The 23,164-nt window shown below is 43.1% G+C and overlaps 1 protein-coding gene across 1 annotated transcript in view; it reads left to right on the forward strand.

Annotated features, from left to right (window-relative positions):
• EVA1A (eva-1 homolog A, regulator of programmed cell death) overlaps positions 1-23,164 on the forward strand; it is a 211,839-nt gene that overhangs the window by 49,348 nt on the left and 139,327 nt on the right. The window contains exons 2-3 of the mRNA XM_059835633.1: positions 9,138-9,352; positions 22,945-23,068. Of these exons, the coding sequence (XP_059691616.1) occupies positions 9,138-9,352; positions 22,945-23,068 (339 nt within the window). The remainder of the gene's footprint in view (positions 1-9,137; positions 9,353-22,944; positions 23,069-23,164) is intronic.

Consider the following 23,164-nt stretch of genomic DNA (forward strand, 5'->3'; position numbering starts at 1 on the left):
AGCTGCTCAGGAAGTATCACCCATGTAGTTCCTTCAGCTATAAAGTGATGACCTGAACACTTAACTGCAGCTCTATCTCTAGAATGAAATAGTGCCTAGCTTGTCTGTAGTGCGTGGAATTGACCTTTTTGGGCTGTAAGAGGTATACACTAAATCTCTCTCAAAATTACAGCTCTCATTCTCTGAGTACTGAACAAACCCCATAAGGCTTCCCAAGGTGACCTGGTAATTATCTTCAGGTTATGCTATAAGATGTATTTTATAAATATGATTGTGCTATGTGCAATATACTTCATATAGTTGACGCATAGTACATACTAATGCATGCTAAGTTATACTTTTTACAATTAAAGTAAGACATGAACGTCTATTAATATTTATAATGCTGTAACACTAACATATTAATTATAAAATGTATTAATATTTATAATGCTATAACACTATTTTAACAAAGTGTTCTAAGAAATTTAGCCCTGCAAAAAGTGAACTCCACAGTTATAGTGGGGTTCAGGCTTCTCCTACCTGTAGGTAAAATATTCTGCAAAAAGTTGTCTGTTTTTTTTTTTTAAACATATATGTGTGTGTGTATGTCTGCATATAAATATATTACATATATACACATATGTACACACACACATGGAATTTTTAGTGGGAAGTGTTAGGAGTTGGCAAATCTGGTAGCCTGATAGAGGCAAGGCAGCGACAGTCCTGTGTTCCCAGGTCCAGGCAGTAGTGATGCTGAGCATCCCTTCCTGACAGAGACATGTGCGTGCATCTGGCAACGCGGACCAACACAGGCAGAAACACTCAGCACTCATGCAAACACAAACAGCACCAGTGGCCTCATCCTGTTCCCCTCTCTGGTTGATCAGGATGAAAGCCTGTTAATAGAAAATATGCATGCATACATACGATGTGGATCCCCCAGTAACTGGCCTTAGACAGTACATGCAATAGCTGGCTCATGGTCTTGTCATCTCCAGTCACCTCACACACAGACATGTGCACGCAGGCGGGTCTCTCAGTTGACTCCCTGACCCCCAGGCTTCCCGTAGCTGACCTGGACCTCCTGATCTCTCCTGTAGCCAACTCCAGGCTATCTGGTCTCTCCAATATCTGGCCCAGATTTGTGGCTGCTTTGATACCTGACTCCCAAAGCTCTTATTCTCCATGACAGCTAGTCCAGCTTAACATTCCCTGTGATCACGGACCGACATGCATATGCACACCCTCGCTTGCTCCGGTTGCTGGCAGGACACACACATGGACCCTCTGACCTGTGGTCCCACTCTGGTTGCTGTCACTGAGACCCCCATACACACACATGCACACAGATCAATGGAAGAGGCTTTGATCTGAAATAGGGGAGCAGGAATAAACAGAGAGAGTGAGGGTTGAAAGTTGGTGAAGTCCTGGTGTGGCTCCTTCCAGCCAAATTCTCTGTACTGTCAAATTTCCTTCAACATTGTGGCTGCCTGCCTGCACCCATACAGCTAGTGAAACAAGAGTTTTTAAAAAAATCCTGAAATCCAGAGGAACTGGATGGTCAACGCCTTGAATTACAGGTTGTGATACTGGTACAAGATTATAAGAGAATCACTGACAAACTGGAGGGAGTCCAGTGGAGGGCCAGTACGATAGTTTGGGGCTGGAGTGCATGGCACAGGAGGGGAGGCTGGAGAAGAGAAGGCTGAGGGGGCATCTAGATGCTTCCTTCTGCTTCCTAAAAAAGGTTACACATAAAGCAAAGCTAGGTTCCTCTCAGAGGTGCAAAATAAAAAGGCAAGGGCAACAGACATGAGTTGTGACAGGGGAAATTCTGAGCACTTATTTGAAAAAATTTTAATCAGAAGGGTGGTGAAGCACTGGCACGGGTTCTTCAGAGGCGGGGGAATCCCTGTCCTTGGCAGTCCTTGCTCAGGGCTGAACAAAGTGCTGAGCAGCTTGATCTCACTTTGATATTGGCCCCACTCTGAGCAGCAGTTTGGACTAGATGACCTGCAGCAGGACATTCCAGGCTAAAGTTCCCTGATTCTAGAAAGATAAGCTTAAAAAAAAGATACATTTTTAACTTTGTTCATTTGCCTTTTCAAAATGTAAAAGATCAGGAAAAAAATAAATCTCCATAGCTATAAGGGCTTTAAAAACTTGTTTTAGAAAAAAGTAAGTTCTCAAGAAACCATAGACTTATAGGACGTTCATCATCTAAGATGATGTTCAAATAGCAAACAAGATATTTTTGTATTCCATTTTTAGAGCAATTCTTTAAAGTTCTAGACCCAAAATACTTGCAGTTGGAGTTGCTTATTAAATACTCCGAAGTTATTCCAACAGTCTGTGGAAGGGCTGTTATGTTTTATTAAACTCTATAGAGTTTACCGTTAGGAAGTTTAAGCGAATAATTATAGAATCATGGAATCATTTAGGCTGGAAAAGACCTTTAAGATCATCAAGTCCAACCATAAGATCTGTTAGCAATATTATTAGCGATAATCCTCACTAGTATCTGAGTTAGATTCAAGCCTGCGGAGTTGAAAACCACCATGTTTTTATTCCTGTCACTCCTAGCCTTCACCAATCTAATTTCCACTACCTTTTCATCCTTACACAAACCCAGGAGACCTATGAAATACTGTTTAGCATTTTCAAAACGTTACTTTATTTAGCCTTGAAATGCTGGCACTCAGCTGCAGTTCTAAATTCACTCTCATTTCAAAGCTGTTTTTCTAAGCTAACACTGGATACTGTTTGGAGCCACAACTGTGGTACAGAAGATCAGATAGTGGGCAAGGAACTGTTGACTTAAAATAAAAGTATTTTCCCAAGTATGCTTACAAGATGTTCAAGTTTTTCCAGTGCTGTATGGCATCTGAAAGGTGAAAGGGTTCGGGAGTAGCCAAAGTGAAAGCAAATCTCTCTGTAGAAGGTTTGTAATAGCCAGTTTTAATCTCCAGTATTAGTAACAAAGCAAAACAAACCCTACTTGTCCATACTAGGCTGCTCTGTGATTTGAGAGAGCTGCTTTTACTACTGCAACCACAGGATTATCAGTAATGCCTGGTATGAAATGCATTCATTGAGTCACTTGCTCTGGCTTCAAGCATTGCCTGGAGTCACATTACAGCCCTGTTTGCCTGTCCTCGTGGCGTGTTATTCTATTCCACTGGCTTAGCACTGTTTCTGTAAGATGTTATGAGTATCAGTGTTCTGCATATAAAGAATAAGCTGAAATTCTCCAGTCTATAGCCTATCTGAAAAACAGTCTGGTCTAGGGGTAGTCTGAGGTCCAGAAAAGTATCTGATTAAGGCCTCTTCTGGAAGAAAGTTCTGTTTCGCATTTACAGTCTCAAAAACACCTGCAAAGAGGCTGAAGAAACTAGAAGAAAATAACAGTAAATATTGAAAAAACAATATAGAACTGGAAAATAAGAGGATTAAAAAATAGAAGAATCTGTGTCAATAAGGAACAAGGCAATGTTTTATTCACTAACACAGTTAATTGCACTGACTTCATGTGTTTCAGATAATGGGAAATAGTCTATTTCTTCATTATGTCGATTTTTCTCTATTATATGTAATATGTATTTTCTCTATTATATGTGTACACTTCTATATTTGTAAGAACAAAAGCTCAAAATGGGATCTTTTAAGAAGACATTACTATAGCTTAGATCTAGCTCGATGCAGATATTAATGAAGCTCTGGCTTGAATTAGTGTAGTGTTCATGTAGTAGTAGTTCATTAACCATTACAATCCTTTGAGTTTCCTTGTAATTTATTTGAAGTTTCAGATCATACCCAAACTGTACAAAGAGTTAGTTTTATTGTGATTGTCTCTATTGCTCCAGCACACACCCAAGAGGCGTTTCCTGGTGAAAGTTGAAATTTGTCTTCTGATGACTGGTGAGCTGGTGTGTTGCTACGTGTCTTGTCAAGCAAAACTGGAACTATACTTAGTGGAAGCAGGAGAAGAGGGCTTACCACTTTTAGACAACCATGGTTAAATATGATATATGTAAGCGTGTTTGTATACTCTACTGTTGTCCTGCATCTAGCTGGGAGGAAAGCTTTTATATCATCTGTGCTTTTGTGAACCACTCCATCAGTTGCTGTGGTTTCAAAAAGGAAGGGTTGTAGCTCTATAACAGTAAGTAAAGGATGATGTTTAGATTTACAATACCGGTAAAATGATGATATTCTCTATGAAACTGTTATTTTTCTCTAGTCCACATATGTGTTAAGAGTTAGAACTGGCTGTTGGATGAAAGCGGAGCAACAGTTCCCTGGAGACGCGATGGTGAAAATGGTTCTTGGGAACTGACATTGCTGGGTGGTATGGAGTTACAGTCAGCATTAAGGGTTGTGTTTGGGAGTAGCGGAGAGTGATTGCTGATGACTGATAGGAGTCAAACTCTGGACTTTGGAAAAATAAATTGCAAGTGGTGTTTGAAAGGAACATTTCCTTCTCATTAGAGGGAAAAATGATCTATGATTTCTGTGAGGTGCTTCTTTTGGTTGTTTATTCTGTCTTCAGAGTGTAAATCCCCACTTTGGTAATGACATTGGTCTTTTGAATCGAGGAGATGTTTAGCACTTAACTCCTGTACATTGATTTAATTTGGGAGTATGGATGCCCACCAGCAAAAGTTCCATGTCCTCAACACAATCTTTAGAAAAAGAGAATTGCTAAACCCAAAAGTTTTGAGATTGTTTTTGTTATCCCAGATTTTCAAAATGTGTAGCATATGGAAAAGGTTTGGTGGGCTTAATGCTTTAGATTTCTTTTATGTTTTTATCATGCTTTCAAGCTGAAATACGTGTTCTTAAAGCAAAGCTCAAATTACCACCTGCTCTAACATTGTCTTACCTAGACAGGCTAATGAGTGAACAACCAAAAACTTTCCTGATAAATTAATGAGAATTTATGTCACTTCCACTCCAAGATGAACCATGACAAAATAGAGTAGATTTGACTGTGACAGTACAACTGGGATGTTTTCCTCAACTAATTGCTTGCCTTCAGTTCCTGGATCGACAATGGTGATTTCACACCCCAGAATTTGAGGATGAAGAAAGGAGTGACAAATGTCTTTGGCCATATTTAATAACAGCCTGCCTTATCTTTGTTTGGAGTGGACACTTGCAAGGCTGTAGCTTATATCCCAGATAATAATGCAGAGAAAGATACTTGATGAGGAGTGATAAAGTATTTTGATAATACCTTTATCATTTCAGTTTCTTGACTGTCATATTCTGTGATCTATGAATAGCTGATTGGTGATCTGCTGTGTCATTTTACTAAACTAAAATAGTTTCTTGCAGCCATCCAAAAGAGATTTTTTTCATTCTTGCCAGGAAAGAGTCAATGAGCTCTGTAATCTATTCCTTGTGTACTTATGAAGTGCTTCTTACCTTGGTATACAAGTGCCACTGAAGTCCTCAGACACCTGCCATTGGCTACATGTTTATGCATTTCATTCAATGTAGAGCATCCCAGTAGTTCCCTCTCTGGTACCACATGTAGTGGTACAAAAGGTCACTGGAGACTTGTTACCGAAAATTCAGCAAGGATGCTGAAAATAATTCAGATTTTGGGTTACTGAACCATGAATCAATGGGTGATGAAATGCCAACGCTTTCAGAAGAACTACCAATGAATGTAGTGCAAATTTGGCACACTTAAAGAGGAAAAAAAAAGAGCGTTAATTATCCACAGCCACTTCCTTTTGCTCTTTGAAGAATATCATGTAATTCCTGATCATGCCCATGCCTAATCCAGTATCTTCTCTCTGACAGTGGTCAGTGCCAGATGTTTCAGACATTGTGCTTTGTTTATTATTAGCCAGTCACTGTCAAAGCATTCAGTCCCTTCAATATCTTGAGCTTGAACAAACTCAAGTTATTTTGAGATTGCGGAGGGTAGATGAGAGGAAGGAGTTGTTTCAACAAGTGATCTGCACTAATTGCAGGGGTTGAAACCTTCCCTGATCCTGAATTGGCAATATGAAAGGCATGCTCTAGGATGGCTGTTCTGATGGAATAATTGAATATGCAGAGGAGACGGTAGAGTCTTGACTGCCCTTTGATTGTATTTCTCTGGCTCCCTAATAGGTCAGCCTCAGGGAAAAGTCCTAATGCACTGGAGTAACAGTGTGGAAAGTGGGGTTTAATGTTTTGTGTTATATTCTGGTTTTGTTTGTAGTTTGCTTTTCCTGATGTCCATCTTACATGGTTGCCTTACTTTTGAGGGAGAAGAGCTGATCTGACTCCAGGATTAGGTGTACAGCATCACACAGAGCGTGTATTCTACTTACTGGGAAAGGAAGGTGCACATCAGTAGTTTATTTTACCCCCAGAGCGTTTCCTTGAACAAGTGAGATAAAGGCACTAAACTAAACAGTGCTGTCCCCTGATCTGATGCAGCCCGGTCACTTACTCTAATTACTGGGGCTGTGTCTCAGCCTTTTTCTTATAAGCAAATGCTGCCGTGGGGACTTGGAAATTAATATGTTGATTTGAGTAAATATCTGTTTGGCACACACCTTGAGGCACTGCTGCCACAGAACTGCTAAATAAGAACTAAAGGCTAAAATTTAGAGAGGTCAGAAAATCCAGCCCTCATAGTGGGAGCTTGAATGCTAAAGCTAAATTACTGTGCATTGGTTATCTCTAAGAACAATGATTATAGTTGTTTTAGGCGCCTTGAAATTTGTTTGGACCAGTATGCTTTCATAAAACTCCTGAGCTAGGTTTCAGTGTTGGTATGGAAGAAGAACTATTCCCAGTAAAAGCTCTGGATGAGGCCACACTATTTTGGAGAGCAAGAAGTTGCTGGTTATGGCCTTAGGGACAGGAAAAAGTCCTTGGGAGTGTTTAACTTAGTGGAGTAAATATACCCTACAGATGTGTCTACAAGGATAGGTAGAGTTGACACTGAAATGATTCTGAGCAAGCTGCGTGAATTCTCTCAAACCACGTGAATTGTGCTTCCCTGTGTGCACTATCATGTCTTGGAATACAAGATGGTGAACGTGAGGAAGCAGTGCACCTTGCAGCAATGAAAGGTAACTGCATATCAAGCTGGCCCCTCAGTAGAGCAAAAAATGTTGAGAATCTGGAGAGAGTCCCTTTAGCTGCCAAGAAGGCAAGGGTAGTGGAACATATGATAAATAATAAGAGACTGCGGGCGCTCGTCTGTTCATCTAGGAGAAGTAAAGAATAAGGAGAGTGGGATTTAATGACTGTGTTACACGACGTAATGGTATAGAGGAAATGGAACCAGTCTTTTCTCTGAAATGCACCATGAAAGAACCAGAGGGAACAAGCAAAAGTCATAACATGGGAAATTCCAACTGCGTGTAATGAAACAATTTTTCACTGTGAAAGTTGTTAAGCATTGGCACAGGTTGCCCAGAGAGGTTGTGGAGGCCCCATCCTTGGAGATATTCAGAACTGGTCACGGCCCTGGGAAACCTGGTCTAAGTTGGCCCTGCTTTGAGCGGAAGGTTGAACTAGATGACTTCAAGAGGTACCAGCTGAAATTATTCTATGATTATGGATCACCAAGAGAACAGTCACATTTTAGCCATTTTTTAAAAACAAGTCTAAGATATACCTCAGGTTCCCTTTTAGGAATTTGTCTGGGGATTACTTGTTTCTCCTAATGGTTTTGTCTTTTCTCTCTACCTCTTAAGAAAAGAGTCTACCAGCAGCAATCCCACAATGCCCTGTCCCTGTCTTCCTCTACTTCTTAAGAAAAGGTGGCCAGCAGTGGGAAGGGGACTTCCAAACCAGTTACAGAGAGGAAGTCTGCAGGGTTGAATGGGACCATGGCTGATGCTGACATTGGACATGCTATAGAGTTCTCTGCACAGATGTCTCTGTATCAGCACCGCAGTGGTTTCCCTTCAGGCTTGAGTGTGGTAAAGTCAGGGTTTGTTTGGCAGTTGCCATGGCAACCTGACTGCAATCAGCCCTTTTAACTCAGTGTAACTTTAACGAGGCTTTGTCCCCATGCTTTGTTCTTGTTAACAACTTTATTATTGCAGATAACGTCATATTCTAACAAAGAGACATTTGGTTCTGCATACTGTTTTCCTTCTAAAAAGATTCAAACTTTGCAGAATTGGAGAGAAAGAAAAGCTTTTGTGCTGGAGATCTAAAACAGAAGGCACAATCAGAAAAATTAAAATTATATATTTTGAAGGGAGATAAAAGGTGTGACTGGTGGGCCATCAACCAACTGTAATCCCAACTTTCTCCTTAGTGGCTCTGTGTCTGGGCCTTTCTTGCTCATGATCATAAGTTCACAGGAAAAGTGGGGTTGGAAGGGACTTCAGTTCTCTAGTCTAACCTCCTGCTCAAAACACGGTCAACTAGAAGCTCAGACCAGGTTGCTCAGGGCTTTATCCAGTAAGGTCTTGAAAACCTCCAAGGTTGTAGAATGCACAACTTCTCTGGGCAACCTGCTCCTCTGCTTGACTGCCCTCACAGTGAAAAAGTTGCTCCATATACCTGGTCTGAAACTCTCTTGTTTCATCTTCTGCCTGTTATTTCTTATTCTTCTACCATGCACCACTGTGAAGGGCCTGGCTCTGTCTCCTTGATAACCTCCCTGTAGATACTGGCAGGCTGCTGTTAGTTTCCCCCTAAAGCTGCCTCTTCTCCAGGCTGAACAAGCCACTTCTTGGAGTAGGGCAAGTGCTCCAGGACTCAACCATCTTGGTGGCCTTCTGTTGCACTCACTCCAGTTTATTGATGTCTGTCTTGTATTGGGGGGGGCAAAAATTGCATGTGGTATCTAGATGTGGTCTAAATAGTGAGTCTGGCTCAGCTGCATTTCCTGTAAACTTGACAGCTATGCCAATGTAAATAAGTGGTATGATTGGACTAAGAGTTTGGAGCATCTGAATATTGCTTCCACTAAGGATATATAACATGGCTGAAGGCCAAATCACCAAGCCTCCCCCCACCCCCGCCATGTCATTGTCTCTCTCCTTTGCACGTGTGTGAGATGCGTAATAAAATCTGCATCCCTCATTGCTTGTTAGTCATGTGTTTGTTAGACTGCACTGCTGTAAATCACCTAAATATTAACTACCTTTCACTAATGATCATTTTTGTCATGTTTTTTGCAGGTTACATATCACAAGTACTAAAGAATTACACTGACCATGCCTGTGATGGAGAATATGTCTCCCTGAGATGTCCTCACAGAACGACCATCAGCATCCAGTCTTCTTTTTATGGCCGTATTGTACCAAGTCATCAGATGTGTCCTTCTCGCTACCCCCACTCCTATGCAACTTTAATTAAAGAAGATGTTGCCTGTTCAGTTGGCACTTCCCTTCAGGTATTGCATGTTAAACTGGATCTGTTAATTTTGGACTTCATCTTTCCTTGGCCAGGCAGCAGCTGTGTGTGCTGGTGCTGCATAGACCTGTATTAAGCAGTGCTACCCAGCATGGGAGCACTGACATCTCACACAGCTTAGTGGGTAATTCATCTTTGTAGTTTAGACAGGACTGAATTAGATTTTGCTGATGAATTTCTTAATTTTGCTGCAACTCCAGTCAATAACAGTTCAGGAGTGTGGTTGAAACAGAGTTACACTGCAAGACCACGTTATGTTTGACTGGGTTCAAAGATTATTTCTTTTATAGCTTTCCTTCCCAATGGTTAGCTTCTTCAACACATTCAGAAGTTGCTGTGGCGTTCTTTTTACTTCAGAACTGATCCTGTTTCAAGAGGCTTTTACTTTGGTAACTTGAAACCCAGAGAGAATCCTTGGCTTTACTTCTTCTGACTCATTCGGCTCTTAGGCCACTGTAAGTGATCATACATCACTTAAGCTTGTAATCTCCCCAGCATCAGTAGTTAATCAGCTCTGTCCATTTGTGTAGGGGATGTTGACTATATGTATCCTCCCAAGAGCACATGTGATGTCAGCAAATCAAAAGATTATTTGGAAGGTGCCAGTGTTACTCAACTGTCAGTAGGAACAACTAAAATTAGAAACATGAGTTGGCTGATGCTGTTGAGATGAATGGGATCTGCTCCTGGATGTTGAAGTAAGCACAAGTCTTTCCAAGTGCAGGATTTGGGACTGTGAAAACTTTTGGGCAAAGATGTCAGGCATCCAGTGTGTTTATGGCTATGAATCAATAATAACTCATAATAAAAATTTATGGCAGAACTAAATTAATGACTCTACAGGGCGAGTGAATAATTTCTTTTATATTTGGTTAAAGGCCAGATTTCCCACATCACTTCTCACTCTTGCATCCAGGATTTTTAAGAGGAATTTACAGCATTTTTTTTAGGTTGCTGTGAGTGCTTTGGCTTCCAAATGTCAGTGGTAAATTCTCAAGAAATTGCACAGAGTTGGTGTTTGCCTGTAGTGTAACCCTTAAGCTGATATATTTACAGTTGCCCTCATAACACTGCACAACATATGACTGAGTTGTAATATAGGAGGACATGGTCCTTATGAGTGGAAGGTTTTCCCAGACGTGATAACGAAAGTTCGTAATATGACAGACAAAAGGCAGTTGTGTTGTTTAGGGTGGGAGAACATAGACTGAAGACTTTGGCAGAGGGTAGCCTTCCCTTCTTTCTTCTACTGATTTACTGCAAAATTTACTTAAAACATTTAATTTACCACAGTGATTGATAGCTATGTGCTTAGCCTCATCCCTTGCGGGTTAGTGGCCCACTTAAGGCATCTGGAAGAACTTGAGAACAGGGAAGATGTAACCTTTGGCTTTCCATGCCACGGTTTTATGTGCAGAAGGGCTTTAAAAGAAATCCTTACCTGCCTGGCTTAGCTCCTTATGTCCTCAGAGCTGTTACCCATTAGCTTTGCCTCCAACACTTAAAGTGCTTGTAATTACAGCTCCCCTATTTATCAGAGTGAGAACTGTGTTCCCTGTAGGCAGTCTTGCAGCAGATCTCTTGTACAGTAAGTTTGTTACATGACTGAGACCAGAACATTCCTATTCACCCATTTTTGGGGGTGCAGATATGCCAGGGAAGTGGCTGACATTCTCTGTTCTGCCACAAATTTCTTGAGAGATCTTGGGCAAGTTCTTAATTCTCTTTGGAGGAGATCCACAGTGCCTCTTTGGTGCCCCAAAATCTGTCTTTGATACCTCAATGTGCCGTGCTTGGCCGGGGTAGGATCAGTCCGAATGCCAGAGATGAATCTTCTTTTCTTTCTTAATCCTGGAAGGGGTGAGACCTCTCTGAAGGGTAAGCCAGAAACTCCACAAGCTGACTGGCAAGCTGCCTGCAGCTCACTGGTAGGAAATGTATGTATGTAGGAAAACTGGAAAGCTGTAGACAAGGAAACTGCATGTATTCTTGTGGTTTTGAAACTCAACTATATGACTGCTATAGGTAGGACTAATTGTGTGTGTATTCTGATTATCAGTAATTTTAAAAGTCAGCCAAACCAAACCCTTCACAATTAAGTATATAAAATAATTGTGTCTAATCAAACCTATGACTGTATAAATTTGCTGCTTCTCTGGAGAATGGCCTGGAGGGAGTGTAAGGGGCAGGTATTAATACTCTTCCCTGCAAACAGTACCTTGAGTAACAGTTAATTCCCATTTAGAAGCTCCCTCCCCTGTAAATGTCCAGTTCAGACATTGTTTCTATGTTAAAAAGGGAAAAGAAAGGGTTGATTGCACTGAGACAACCACTACTAATCCAGTCTTATGTGGTTGGCTGCCAGGATCCCTTGCTTTAGTCACTTGTTTTTGTTTGAAATGAAATGCAGACCACTTGGGAGAGCGTGTCCGAGACGTTAAGGCAGTGACCCCAAACTATGCATTTCTGTTATTCTAACATCGTAATGTCAGATTCAGTGCGAGATTTCCAAACACACAAAGAATTTGGACATTCAGACTGGGATTTCAGTTTTGATGTGATTGGTCTCTTGTTAACTTTTAGATCAAGTCACACGAATATGGAGAGATCAGAACAACAAAATAAAGTTGTGTGGAAAGCCAGACATTATTTGTTTTTTAAACAGCTCCCCCTGCTCCCCCCATTCCACGCGGTTTAACAGGGGAGCCCAGAGTTAGCACAAGTCACATGAGATATATGGCAGGAAGGAAAGAGAGATTTGTGCTGTATTCGTGAAGCATCTTTGGGATATTTTGAAGATGGAAGTGTAGAAACTTCCCACTCATCCTTTAATAAGAGAAGCTAATTTGGGGAACTAGTGCTGTTAATTAACAGTCTGGTCTGGTATTGGCTCTTCTGTACTTTTCTTGTGGAGTCCTGCAGAGGGTACTCCTGACGGGAGTAATAGAGAGCAATGTCCTTGTCCCAGCCAGGAGGGATGGATGGGAGACAGAGAGGAGGAACATCTGGAGTCTTGTTGGCTCTGGTAAAAGGGACCCATGAAGTGCAAACTGTCCTGCTTTGGCAGAGGAGGTCTGTGAGGAGGTCGTGGCTTTATGGTGGCTGAAACATCTCTTTTCTTGCTTGTAGGTCAGGAAGGGGCAGCGGCCAGGACCAAAGTCTATTCATCTTTCACCCAGAAAAGTAAATCCTTGAATATTAAGGGTTGTTTAGGCATGTTGAAGTTATGCCACTGAAAATGGTTGGCAGTAGGTAAGAGGGTGTTTATCCATACTGCATAATTTATGCAGAGACATGAGTTGTATGCCCACTAGAAAGTATATATCATCAAAGCAGGATCATGCAGAGATGTTAGCTTGGGTCCTGAAGAGCAGAGCTGTATTAGCATAGTCCTGTGTGCATTGGTGTCTTTGCAATGACCTGTAACTCCCATGTACCTTTACCCCTTTGGAGCAATTGTGCAGGTGCAGTTGGTCTGAGCATGCAACCTAATAATTTCAAGAGCTTGAAGATTTTTGGTAGGTCTGTGCATTATGCTTTCACAGTGGAGTTTTTCTCTTGCTCTGTATTCCCATGTCACCCAGGTAGGGTTGGTCAAGCCCAATTTTAATCTGCACAATGTCTGATTTTTTAGTGTGAGAGTATGAAGAAGAAGCTAAATTACATTGCTGCACAGCAGGGGGAGACGTGGGAACATCTGGAGACACCTTTTACTCCAAGGAGATCTGCTAGGGACCATCCTCATCGGCTTTAGCCTCTCCCTTACGCCGTCATTCTCTCACCTGCCACACTACTGTATAAATGGGGCTGGTCTTGTTGAATATCTTTATCGATGCTCTGGGTGAGGTGATCGAGTGCACCCTCAGCAAGTTTGCAGATGACACCAAGTTGGGTGGGAGTGTTGATCTGCTGGAGGGTAGGAAGGTTCTGCAGAGGGATCTGGACAGGCTGGATCGATGGGTCGAGGCCAATTGTATGAGGTTCAACAAGGCCAAGTGCCGGGTCCTGCACTTGGGTCACAACAACCCCAGGCAACGCTACAGGCGTGGGGACGAGTGGCTGGAAAGCTGCCCCGCAGAAAAGGACCTGGGGGTGTTGGTCGACAGCCGGCTGAAGATGAGCCAGCAGTGTGCCCAGGTGGCCAAGAAGGCCAACGCCATCCTGGCCTGTATCAGAAAGAGTGTGGCCAGCAGGAGTAGGGAGGGGATCGTGCCCCTGTACTCGGCGCTGGTGAGGCCGCACCTCGAATGCTGTGTTCAGTTTTGGGCCCCTCACTCCAAGAAGGACATTGAGGTGCTGGAGCGTGTCCGGAGAAGGGCAACGAAGCTGGTGAGGTGTCTGGAGCACAAGTCTGATGAGGAGCGGCTGAGGGAGCTGGGGTTGTTCAGTCTGGAGAAGAGGAGGCTGAGGGGAGACCTCATCGCTCTCTACAATTACCTGCAAGGGGGTTGCAGAGAGGTGGATGTTGGTCTCTTCTCCCAAGTGACAAGTGATAGGACAAAAGGAAATGGCCTTTTTACTGAAAGAGTGGTGAAGCATTGGAAGAAGCTGCCCAGGGAAGTGGTGGAGTCACCGTCACTGGAGGTGTTCAAAAAACGCGTAGACGTGGCACTGCGGGACATGGTTTAATGGGCATGGTGGTGTTGGGTTGATGGTTGGACTTGATGATCTTACAGGTCTTTTCCAACCTTAATGATTCTGTGATTCTTTGCTTTGCATTTCCCTGCCATGGGGACATCTCATGAGGTCTTGTTTATGGGGAAATAAGGAAGCTGATAAACAGATACAGCAGCACTGTATGTTTATTTATATGAACACATAAATGTTGGCACAGAAGACAAAGGGGAAATTGGAGTGTTAAGTGTTCTGCATTCCTTAATGATACATGCCTACTGATAAGTGAATCCCTTTACTAAAAACCCTAGTCATTCCTAGCCAAACTCAAAAACCACAACTTGTGCCTGCAAAAATACGTGGAGGCATGTGTATTTTTGAAGGAAGCTGCTCAGCCAAAGAGGAAGAGGTTTGGAGTGGCTTGTTTATAAAGCTTTCTGCAGCTGCTCATTCCTGGATCAGTGTTCCTGATGTCACTTGTTTTCAGCAATAAACAACTCAAGGTCTGTATGGAAGAATGTTTAATGGTTGGCCTAAAATTCTTGCCTATTACCAGAAAACTAGATTACACTTTACAGCAGATTATCTGCAATATTGTCATTTTGGTGCATTGACAGAAAAGTAAACCCACAGCTTATTTAGAAGGGAGACAGAAAGCCCTGGAGCAAAGTTTATTTAGAAGGAAAATAAAAAGCCCTGGAGAGGCACTTTTCCATGGTGTTTTTCTGCTTCCAGATACTTATCAAAGACATTGTAGGCTAACTTCTGTCTTCATAGATGCATGTACTGAAATCAGTGGGAAACTGCACTTCAGAGGGCAATGTTTTACTTTGGGACTTGTTTCCCCAAGAGGAGCTGTGCTTAGAAGGTGCTCTGGAACGGTCATGCCTCTCATTAGAAAGATCAGCCAGTTTGGGGAGGGAACTTAGGCATGGCCTGTGGCCTGGGTCTCTTTCAACACTCTCCGGGACAACCAGTAGTTGGTGACAAGAATCACTAGTGCTGCTGGTGTGGTATTTCCTTTTGTCCTTTAAGCGAGATACAGGACACCTTTGCTGCCACCCCCGCTGTCACTCCAGCAGCGTGTGAGGCAGCGGTACAAAAGGGAGCAGATTCCTTGCATGCTAACCACAGAATTCCCTGAGCCCTTCTTCCCCTCTTTTTATTTGCACCTACCAGCGCGGTTTCTGTGATAGAAAGCAAAGGGGAGCTGACCTTTTCAGTGAAAGATGAGATAAACTTTCCAGTAGCTGCATGACTCTCAAGGCATGGGCCAGTTGTTGATCACAAAATGATGGGGCTGGAAGGTGGGGGTGTGTGTTACTGTTTCTGAAGAGGGTTTCATTTTCCCCAAGTATTCTGGATTAACAGTGTGGCGGAGTAAAATACAAAGTAGAAGAAAATGATTCAACTGCTTTAGATTTCTTGGTAGGGCAAGGACAGTGGCTACGGCCATGCCCAGTCACAGGATATTGAACGGTCCCACTGAAGCAAAAGCTCTACGTGGTCTCAGGGTCTCAGGGTCTCAGGGTCTCAGGGTCCCCGGGTCCCGCTGTATTGGCACTATATAAACTTAGAGAAATGGTCCTTTCTCATGATTCTGAATGTCTATAAGATGATGATGGTCAAGGGGAAAGGGGGAGGAAAATGACAGAAAGGGAGAATAATGGTCATCAGTACCACTGGGAGGAGAACCCACTGATTGCCATATTGCATATTAGAAGACATCCACAGCTTACAGACAGTGTGAACATGGAAAATTTTGGTCTCAGAAATGACAGTGAATTAAAGAGCAGTTTGGGCAACTCTTTGTCAGACTGTATTATTTGCTTTGCAGAGGATGGTGAGCAGTGAGCTCAGGGTCCAGAAGATGTTACTGCAGTGCTGAAGTTGCTCTTAAAAATCACAGAACCAGTGCAGCTTCACTCATGACTCTTGCCCAGGCTGAAATATAGCTCTCTGGCAAGCAGCTCCCCCGGCTAATTATTTGCAAGTAGAAGAACTGCTTGATGCAGAGGTCATAGATAATCTCTAAATTGCCGTATCTTTGAAATCTTTGGCTTGACTGAAATAGTTCATCAGAGCAGTGTGATTATGTACTGCAGAAGAGAAGACACTGGAGGCAGAGGTGGCCGGTGCAGCCTGTCTCCCTGATGAGGCAGGACGGGTCCCCGGGGTGTAAGCTTCCTAATGCTTTGTTTACTCTAAATTTAAACTTTCCAAGTCATGGGGCTTCCATCATTGCCACTAAGACCCTGCTTGACAGTGTAATGGTTTGCTCTCAATGATTTTTTTCCACTTTGTGTTTTAAGCTTTCCCTTTCTTTAATCCCATGACTTTTGGTTATGCGTCCTTTTGTATTTCTTCCTCTTAGACCTCCTCTCCCTTTGAAGTTGACCCCGCATACAGATTAAGTTTCCCACTGTTAGGAAATGTAGGTAATGGTTAATTAGGTGATATTTGTAATGCAGCTTTTATCAAGTCCTTCTATTTGCTGAGCATGTTCCTGCTCTTTGTGAATCGCTGTCTCTGGGCTCTTTTCAAGGCTCTGCCAGAGGAGCTCTGGTGAATCTTGCTGTTGTGTTTTAACATCCCAGCCCCACTGCTGCCTGCCCTACTGCCCTGTTGGCATTTACTACTCCCGCAGCAGAGCTGGTGAAATGGAATGTGTGCCTGGTTTTCAGCTCTTTATTTCACAGTCTGGTGTACTAGTGTAAGTGTCCAAACGTGGGGGCATAGTTCCCTTCTGCTGACTCTGCTGTGAGCATTGAAAGGTCCGCGAGAGAGTGATAAGAGATAGCTAGTAGAGTACTAAAACCTGCCATAGATCCGTGGTCAGGATTCAGGGCCTTTGATCTCTTCTTCATGGGATGCACAGATGAATGTGGTAACTTGGGCAAAGCTGAATTACTTTCTAGTGGGTCAGGCTGGGAAGGTTGCTTGATGAAGCCATAGGCAGGTAACCTGTACCTCATCAACAAGGATTTCACTTCCTCAGGTACTCTTTCCTTCCCTGTTGCAGATCCTTGGAAAATCTTCTTACTCCATGGACTTCAGTAATTTGCGCAAATGAATAGAGATGAATGTGCAATCTTCAGATAGTTGGAAAAGGACCTGTAAATAACTTTAAAACTTAAAACTACTAAGCTTGCAGTGTGTTTTAGAGTAATACCAACATTCAGAGGTATATAAAACAGTATCAAAATTCAAATAAAAAGTGACACGAAGCCATTATGAATACATTGTGCTGTGTGGCTTTGTAGGGAGAATTCATGCCGCCTTTTTTGCTGTATTTACTTCCTTCTCATTGCAAAACTCTTGGAGGTGCTCCAATATAAGTGTTGGTGTAACTCCACCATAATGGCTATACCTGGACTGAATTTGACCTAAAAATACTTAATCATATTTTTTAAAATTACTGATATCTTCTTGTGTAAAATTCTTAGTACAAATCTCTGCCCATCTTCATTTGACTGCACACAGCCCTGATCCATTCATGCAGTTTGCTCTCTGAGTTATTCTCCTCAGCAACATACAATTTGGGCAATTATTTTGTGGGGTTCCTCTGTGTAATTTCATGCCTGACTGACATGCCCTGCAGTCATCCTTATGTTCCTTTGATGATGGAGGCTGTACAGAGAGCAGCCCTGTGGCAAAATCCTAGTTCCCATTGAGTTTCACTGTTGGCTTCTATGGGTCCAAAGTTTCACCCTAAGTGTGTTGAATCTATGAACTACTACAAGGGACTAAGAACTGAGGTAAGTTTAATTGCCTTGGGTGTTAAGCTCAGTTGTGGTTTATTTTAAGTGTGCAGGGAAAGCCCTTCTTGAAGAGTGATTTGAAGAGACAGTATAAAAATGAGTGCACCCTTGGGAATGGCTGAGGACAGCCTTCTTGCAGAGCTCGCATCCAGTTCCAGATTTAAAAGGTTGTTATCTAATGAGCACAAGCAATTACTTAGTTAATGAGCACAACAAAATGAGCACGAGAAATGTGTTTCATCTGCAATGCCCACTAGAAACACATGGTTTTGAGCTTGAGGCTGCCCTTGCTTTAAGACCCGGGTCATTGCAGTGAGATTAATCCAGGGCATAAATCACAGGGGTTAGATTAGTGTTTGTTTTACTTGAATTCACATTTCTTGCTCTCTTATCTCATCTAAATCTTGCAGCTTCTTAGCTCAGTCATGAACCGAAGAATGGAATGGGTTTAAACAGCCACAACTTCCCTCCTGAGCACTGGCTGTCAGCCCTCAGGCTTGATTTACCACTGGAACGCAATTATAAAACGGCACAATGCAATTAATGTGTCTTCCCTCCCCTTTCATGCCAGACAGGAATTCCTCCTCCACCTTCTTCAGTTGGAGTGATTTTTATAATATAATCTAATCCAATGTGACTTTATTTTGCATTAGTCAGGGGTCTATCAGACGGCAGTGACATAAACAGCTGATTATATATCCCGGTTAGGGATGATTCCATGTGTCTACTACTATTTCTGTGGAAGTTCAGATTGTTTGTGCTTTTCCCAGCTTTACAGCTGACAATGACAGTTAAATCCAGTTGGCGGCCGGTCACAAGTGGTGTTCCTCAGGGCTCAGTTTTGGGACCGGTCTTGTTTAATATCTTTATCGATGATCTGGATGAGGGGATTGAGTGCTCCCTCAGCAAGTTTGCAGACAACACCAAGTTGAGGGGGAGTGTTGATCTGCTGGAGGGTCGGAAGGCTCTGCAGAGGGATCTGGACAGGCTGGATGGATGGGCTGAGGCCAATTGTATGAGGTTCAACAAGGCCAAGTGCCGGGTCCTGCACTTGGGTCACAACAACCCCATGCAATGCCATGGGCTTGGGGACGAGTGGCTGGAAAGCTGCCCTACAGAAAAGGACCTGGGGGTCTTGGTCGACAGCCATATGAGCCAGCAGTGTGCCCAGGTGGCCAAGAAGGCCAACGCCATCCTGGCCTGGATCAGAACGAGTGTGGCCAGCAGGAGCAGGGAGGGGATCGTGCCCCTGTACTCAGTGCTGGTGAGGCCGCACCTCGAATGCTGTGTTCAGTTTTGGGCCCCTCACTCCAAGAAGGACATTGAGGTGCTGGAGCGTGTCCAGAGAAGGGCAACGAAGCTGGTGAGGGGTCCGGAGCACAAGTCTGATGAGGAGCGGCTGAGGGAGCTGGGGTTGTTTAGCCTGGAGAAGAGGAGATTGAGGGGAGACCTCATCGCTCTCTACAACTACCTGAAAGGCGGTTGCAGAGAGGTGGGTGTTGGTCTCTTCTCCCAAGTGACTAGTGACAGAACAAGAGGAAATGGCCTTAAGTTGCACCAAGGGAGGTTTAGACTGGATATCAGGAAAAATTTCTTTACTGAGAGAGTGGTGGAATACTGGAATAAGCTGCCCAGGGAGGTAGTGGAGTCACCATCCCTGGAGGTATTTAAAAGACTTGTGGATGAGGCGCTTAGGGACATGGTTGAGTGGTGGACTCGGCACGGTTAGGTATACAGTTGGACTTGATGATCTTACAGGTCTTTTCCAACCTAAATGATTCTATGATTCTATGACTGCCAGAAAAACAAGGCAAATGTAGAATGAATTGTCTAAATTTTTCCAGCCATTAAGCAAATGCCATGTGAACTTAGGACATTCCCTCACTACCAGGTAAACTCACAGCCCTCCTGGTATCAATCTAGCTGATCATCTGCAAATACTTCAGAAACGACATCTGACATCTACCAGAGCTCTGATACTGCCTAGAAGCATAATTTTTGAGAGTAAGACCAGAAAGCCAAGGTCTTGTTTTGTGAGGACCCCTGTAAACAGCAGATGCACTGGACCTGCAGGGGAAGTGTACCTGTAGTGGATCATCTTGTCACACATGTTATGTAGAGTTGCTGTGTTGCACAGTGTTTAAGAAGATGCTGATATATAGCACGTACTGATGAAGGCAGTGGGGAAGAAGATTTCTGTGTATGCAAGGATAGGTAAAAATTGTAATTACAGATTTTTAAGTTAATGTTAAGGCTGGTGTAACATCTCTTTATTTTTAATCAAGAACATGGCACAGTCAACCATTGCTAATTTTCATTGCATTTTTCTTGATGTATTTCACTGAGCATTGAACATATTTTTTTATTTTACTCTTTATGGATGTATTTCATTATGGATAAGACTTTACCTAAACAATCTGCAGGAAATCAGAAATCTTAACGATTTTTTAAATTTTCAGGGAAACCGTTGCTCTTCTGCAATTACAATTACGTGAATGAAAAGGAAATATTGATTTCTCTCTCCCCGTGAAATAACTTCTCAGAGTTATGGCTATTATCAGATTAAGTTGAAACTATAGCTAAACACTAAACCCAATTATTAAAAGGCATATTCACCCTCAAGAACACTTCCCTTTTTCTGTGGTCTCACAATGGCATAGATGACACTTGCTCCTCAATTTAGGTACAAACTTCTCCCTAGGGCTCTGTGTTACTTTGCATATGGCAGGAAGTAAATTCAGGAGGTTTTACTTATGTGGAATACATGGAGTAAGCAAGAGCTGCCAAAAGTTAGAGCAGAGCAAGACAAAGTGGCAATATGTGAAGGCTGCCCATGTTCATCGTTCTCTGAGGTTGGTAAGTAATTGCCTTCACTCCTGGTGCTGAGACTAAAGACAGACGCCACTTAGGCATCAAAGCTGAGGTTTTCAAAGAGGCTTCTTGTTGGCCTAACTCAGTCTCTGCTGAAACCCAGGGTGGTTTTCCCACCGGTTTTGATAGCACCTATTACGCAATGCTGAAGGCTTTTGAAAATCCCACCCATCTGCTATGAACAGGTTTGTTGACCAAAAACCTGAGTCTGCTGCCTTTGAGGGGAGAAAGCTTCCCTTGTGGGAAAGAAAACATTCGGGGTGCTGCGTCCTTCCCTTTGCTCCATATTCTTAGGACTGCTTGAATGTAAACACAGCCATGGCTGTCCAGTGCCAGCAAATCCTGTCAGGTCCGTGGTGATTTGGAGAGGATTTCTCTCCGTATGTGAAGCACTCAAGAGTTGTTCCCGTTGTTCTTGGCCTTGCGAGATTTCTCTCCGTATGTGAAGCACTCAAGAGTTGTTCCAGTTGTTCTTGGCCTTGCGAGATCAAAAGAGGTATCTGTGTAGAAGCCTTGCTTAAATTCCTTTGCAACTCATTGGATTTTGCATTAAATTAAATTTCACATGCTGAGTGAGCAGTCAACCCTTATGAGCCTAGAGGAAAGAATATGCTGTTTCCATGCATTTTAACGTGACGGTCAAGTTGGGGCTAACGCTCCCAGGCGCCTCCTTCAGTGTTCACCTTTCAGCCTTTCCACCCTAAGCCCTGTATTTTGAAATGAGATGCCTGCATTTTATTACCTTTGTAAGTGGAAAACAACAGCATATGTTCTCTGCTCACTAGAAAAGGCCTGAATTGTCTTGGTTTGAACTTTCAAATAAAGGTCAGACTTGAGGCAGGCATGAATTCTTGCATGTGTCAGTCCAAAAGGTGAAAGCTTTAGGAAGTTATGTGCAACCGCAAAGGAGGCAGTTTCGAATTGCACTTGAAACTGGAACAGCTGTTGTTCCTGTTGTTCGGAGGGTGACATTCAGAGTTATAATGCTAAAGATAATATATATTATGTTCGGGGAGAACTCAAAAATACAGAGGAGTCACTGAGGCAGAGAGGAAATTGGTTTGGGTGGCATGTTGCAGAGAAGGAACAGCCTTTATGTAAATAGCACATGGAAAAGATTGTGGGAAAGCCCAAATATTAAGGTGTGTGTAAGAACAGGGAATGGGGAGAAGACAAAAGAGACTGGGGAAGTCTAAGGGAATTTCTGAGAGAGGATTTTCCAGTGCCTCCTTGCAAGTGAAAATTAATTGTTTTGGGACTGGAATTCACGGCTTTGTATCGCAGGGACTTAGTGAGGCTGGTGGATTACCTTGCTCTGTGGTCTCCAAATGCTCTGACAGGTTCATATGTGTCAGGCAAACATTATGGTAATTTTAGTGCTTTAGGGGCTTTACAGGAGTACATAAATACCACCTAAGCCATCCAGCTGAATTTAAAACTTAATTACTGCCCTACTTAATAATATTCCCTCCCCCCACTACTGCTTTAGAGGATCATAGGGTTAAAAGAAATCATTAATCTTCCTTGATGAAGCTATTTTCTAGCAGGAGACAGAATGTCTTGCCCCTGTGGATTCTGAGATGGAGTTTTTATGAGTGTTATGAATGGGGAAGTGGGGAGCGAGCGCTAGAGGAAAAGCAGTGCAGAAAAGAGGATAGGACCCAAAATGCCGGCGGTGGGAGGACCCTCCAACTCGCAGGCCCTTGCTGAATTTACCTAAAAGGAACGCGATAGTCATGGGGGAAGAGGAGTGAGCCCTATTAAAAACTGACTAAGTTGGCTGTATAACAGTTTTCCCACCACAACTGCTAATTATTGGAATACCAGCAATTGCCAAAGCTTTTATATAACCGAGACAAGAGCTCTCTTGAAAGCTGCGGTTGAATTTATGCATCTGCAGAGAAATCTAAAGCAGAACGGTGGTGGGAGAGTTTAGGTCTCTGCTTTTATCTGTCAAGGCTCATCCATGTCCTCAGAGCTGCTTTTCCTGGGACAGTACTGCCCTATACTACCATTAAATTGCACGCAAATGTTTCAAAGTCTCTGTGACCGTCCCAGTGCAAATCCCTCCTTTTGCATGTATGAAAGGCAAAGACATCATGCTCCTTAAAACAGTGCAAGGTTTAGTCCTCTCCTAGCCCATGGCTCTTCTGGTAGCCGCTGCACTGAGCACCATTGCCTGCCTTGTGCCGTGGCCGGCTGAGGAGGCAAGGGTGGCCTTGCTCTTCTCAAGCTTGCCTCCGTTTGATGATCCCTTTGGTGGAGATACTGAAGTGCTTTTGTTTTTCTGTTTCTTGTGCATGTCCGTGTGCATCCCTGGCTGCAGAAGATGCTGGATGAGTGCCAGGACAGGCGGAGCTGCCAGTTTCTCGTCAATAGCCGGCTGTTCGGTTCAGATCCGTGCCCTGGAACCGGCAAGTACCTCATTGTGTGGTACAAGTGCAGGCCAAGTAAGTATCTTGCTATCAAATCTGTGTGCTCTCAAATCTGTGTGCTCTGGCGAGACCAAAGCGTTTTCGTACTTAATACTCACCCGAGAGGGGCCA

The sequence above is a fragment of the Gavia stellata genome, chromosome 2 (genome assembly GCF_030936135.1).
Source record: "Gavia stellata isolate bGavSte3 chromosome 2, bGavSte3.hap2, whole genome shotgun sequence".
Lineage (NCBI taxonomy): Eukaryota > Metazoa > Chordata > Aves > Gaviiformes > Gaviidae > Gavia > Gavia stellata.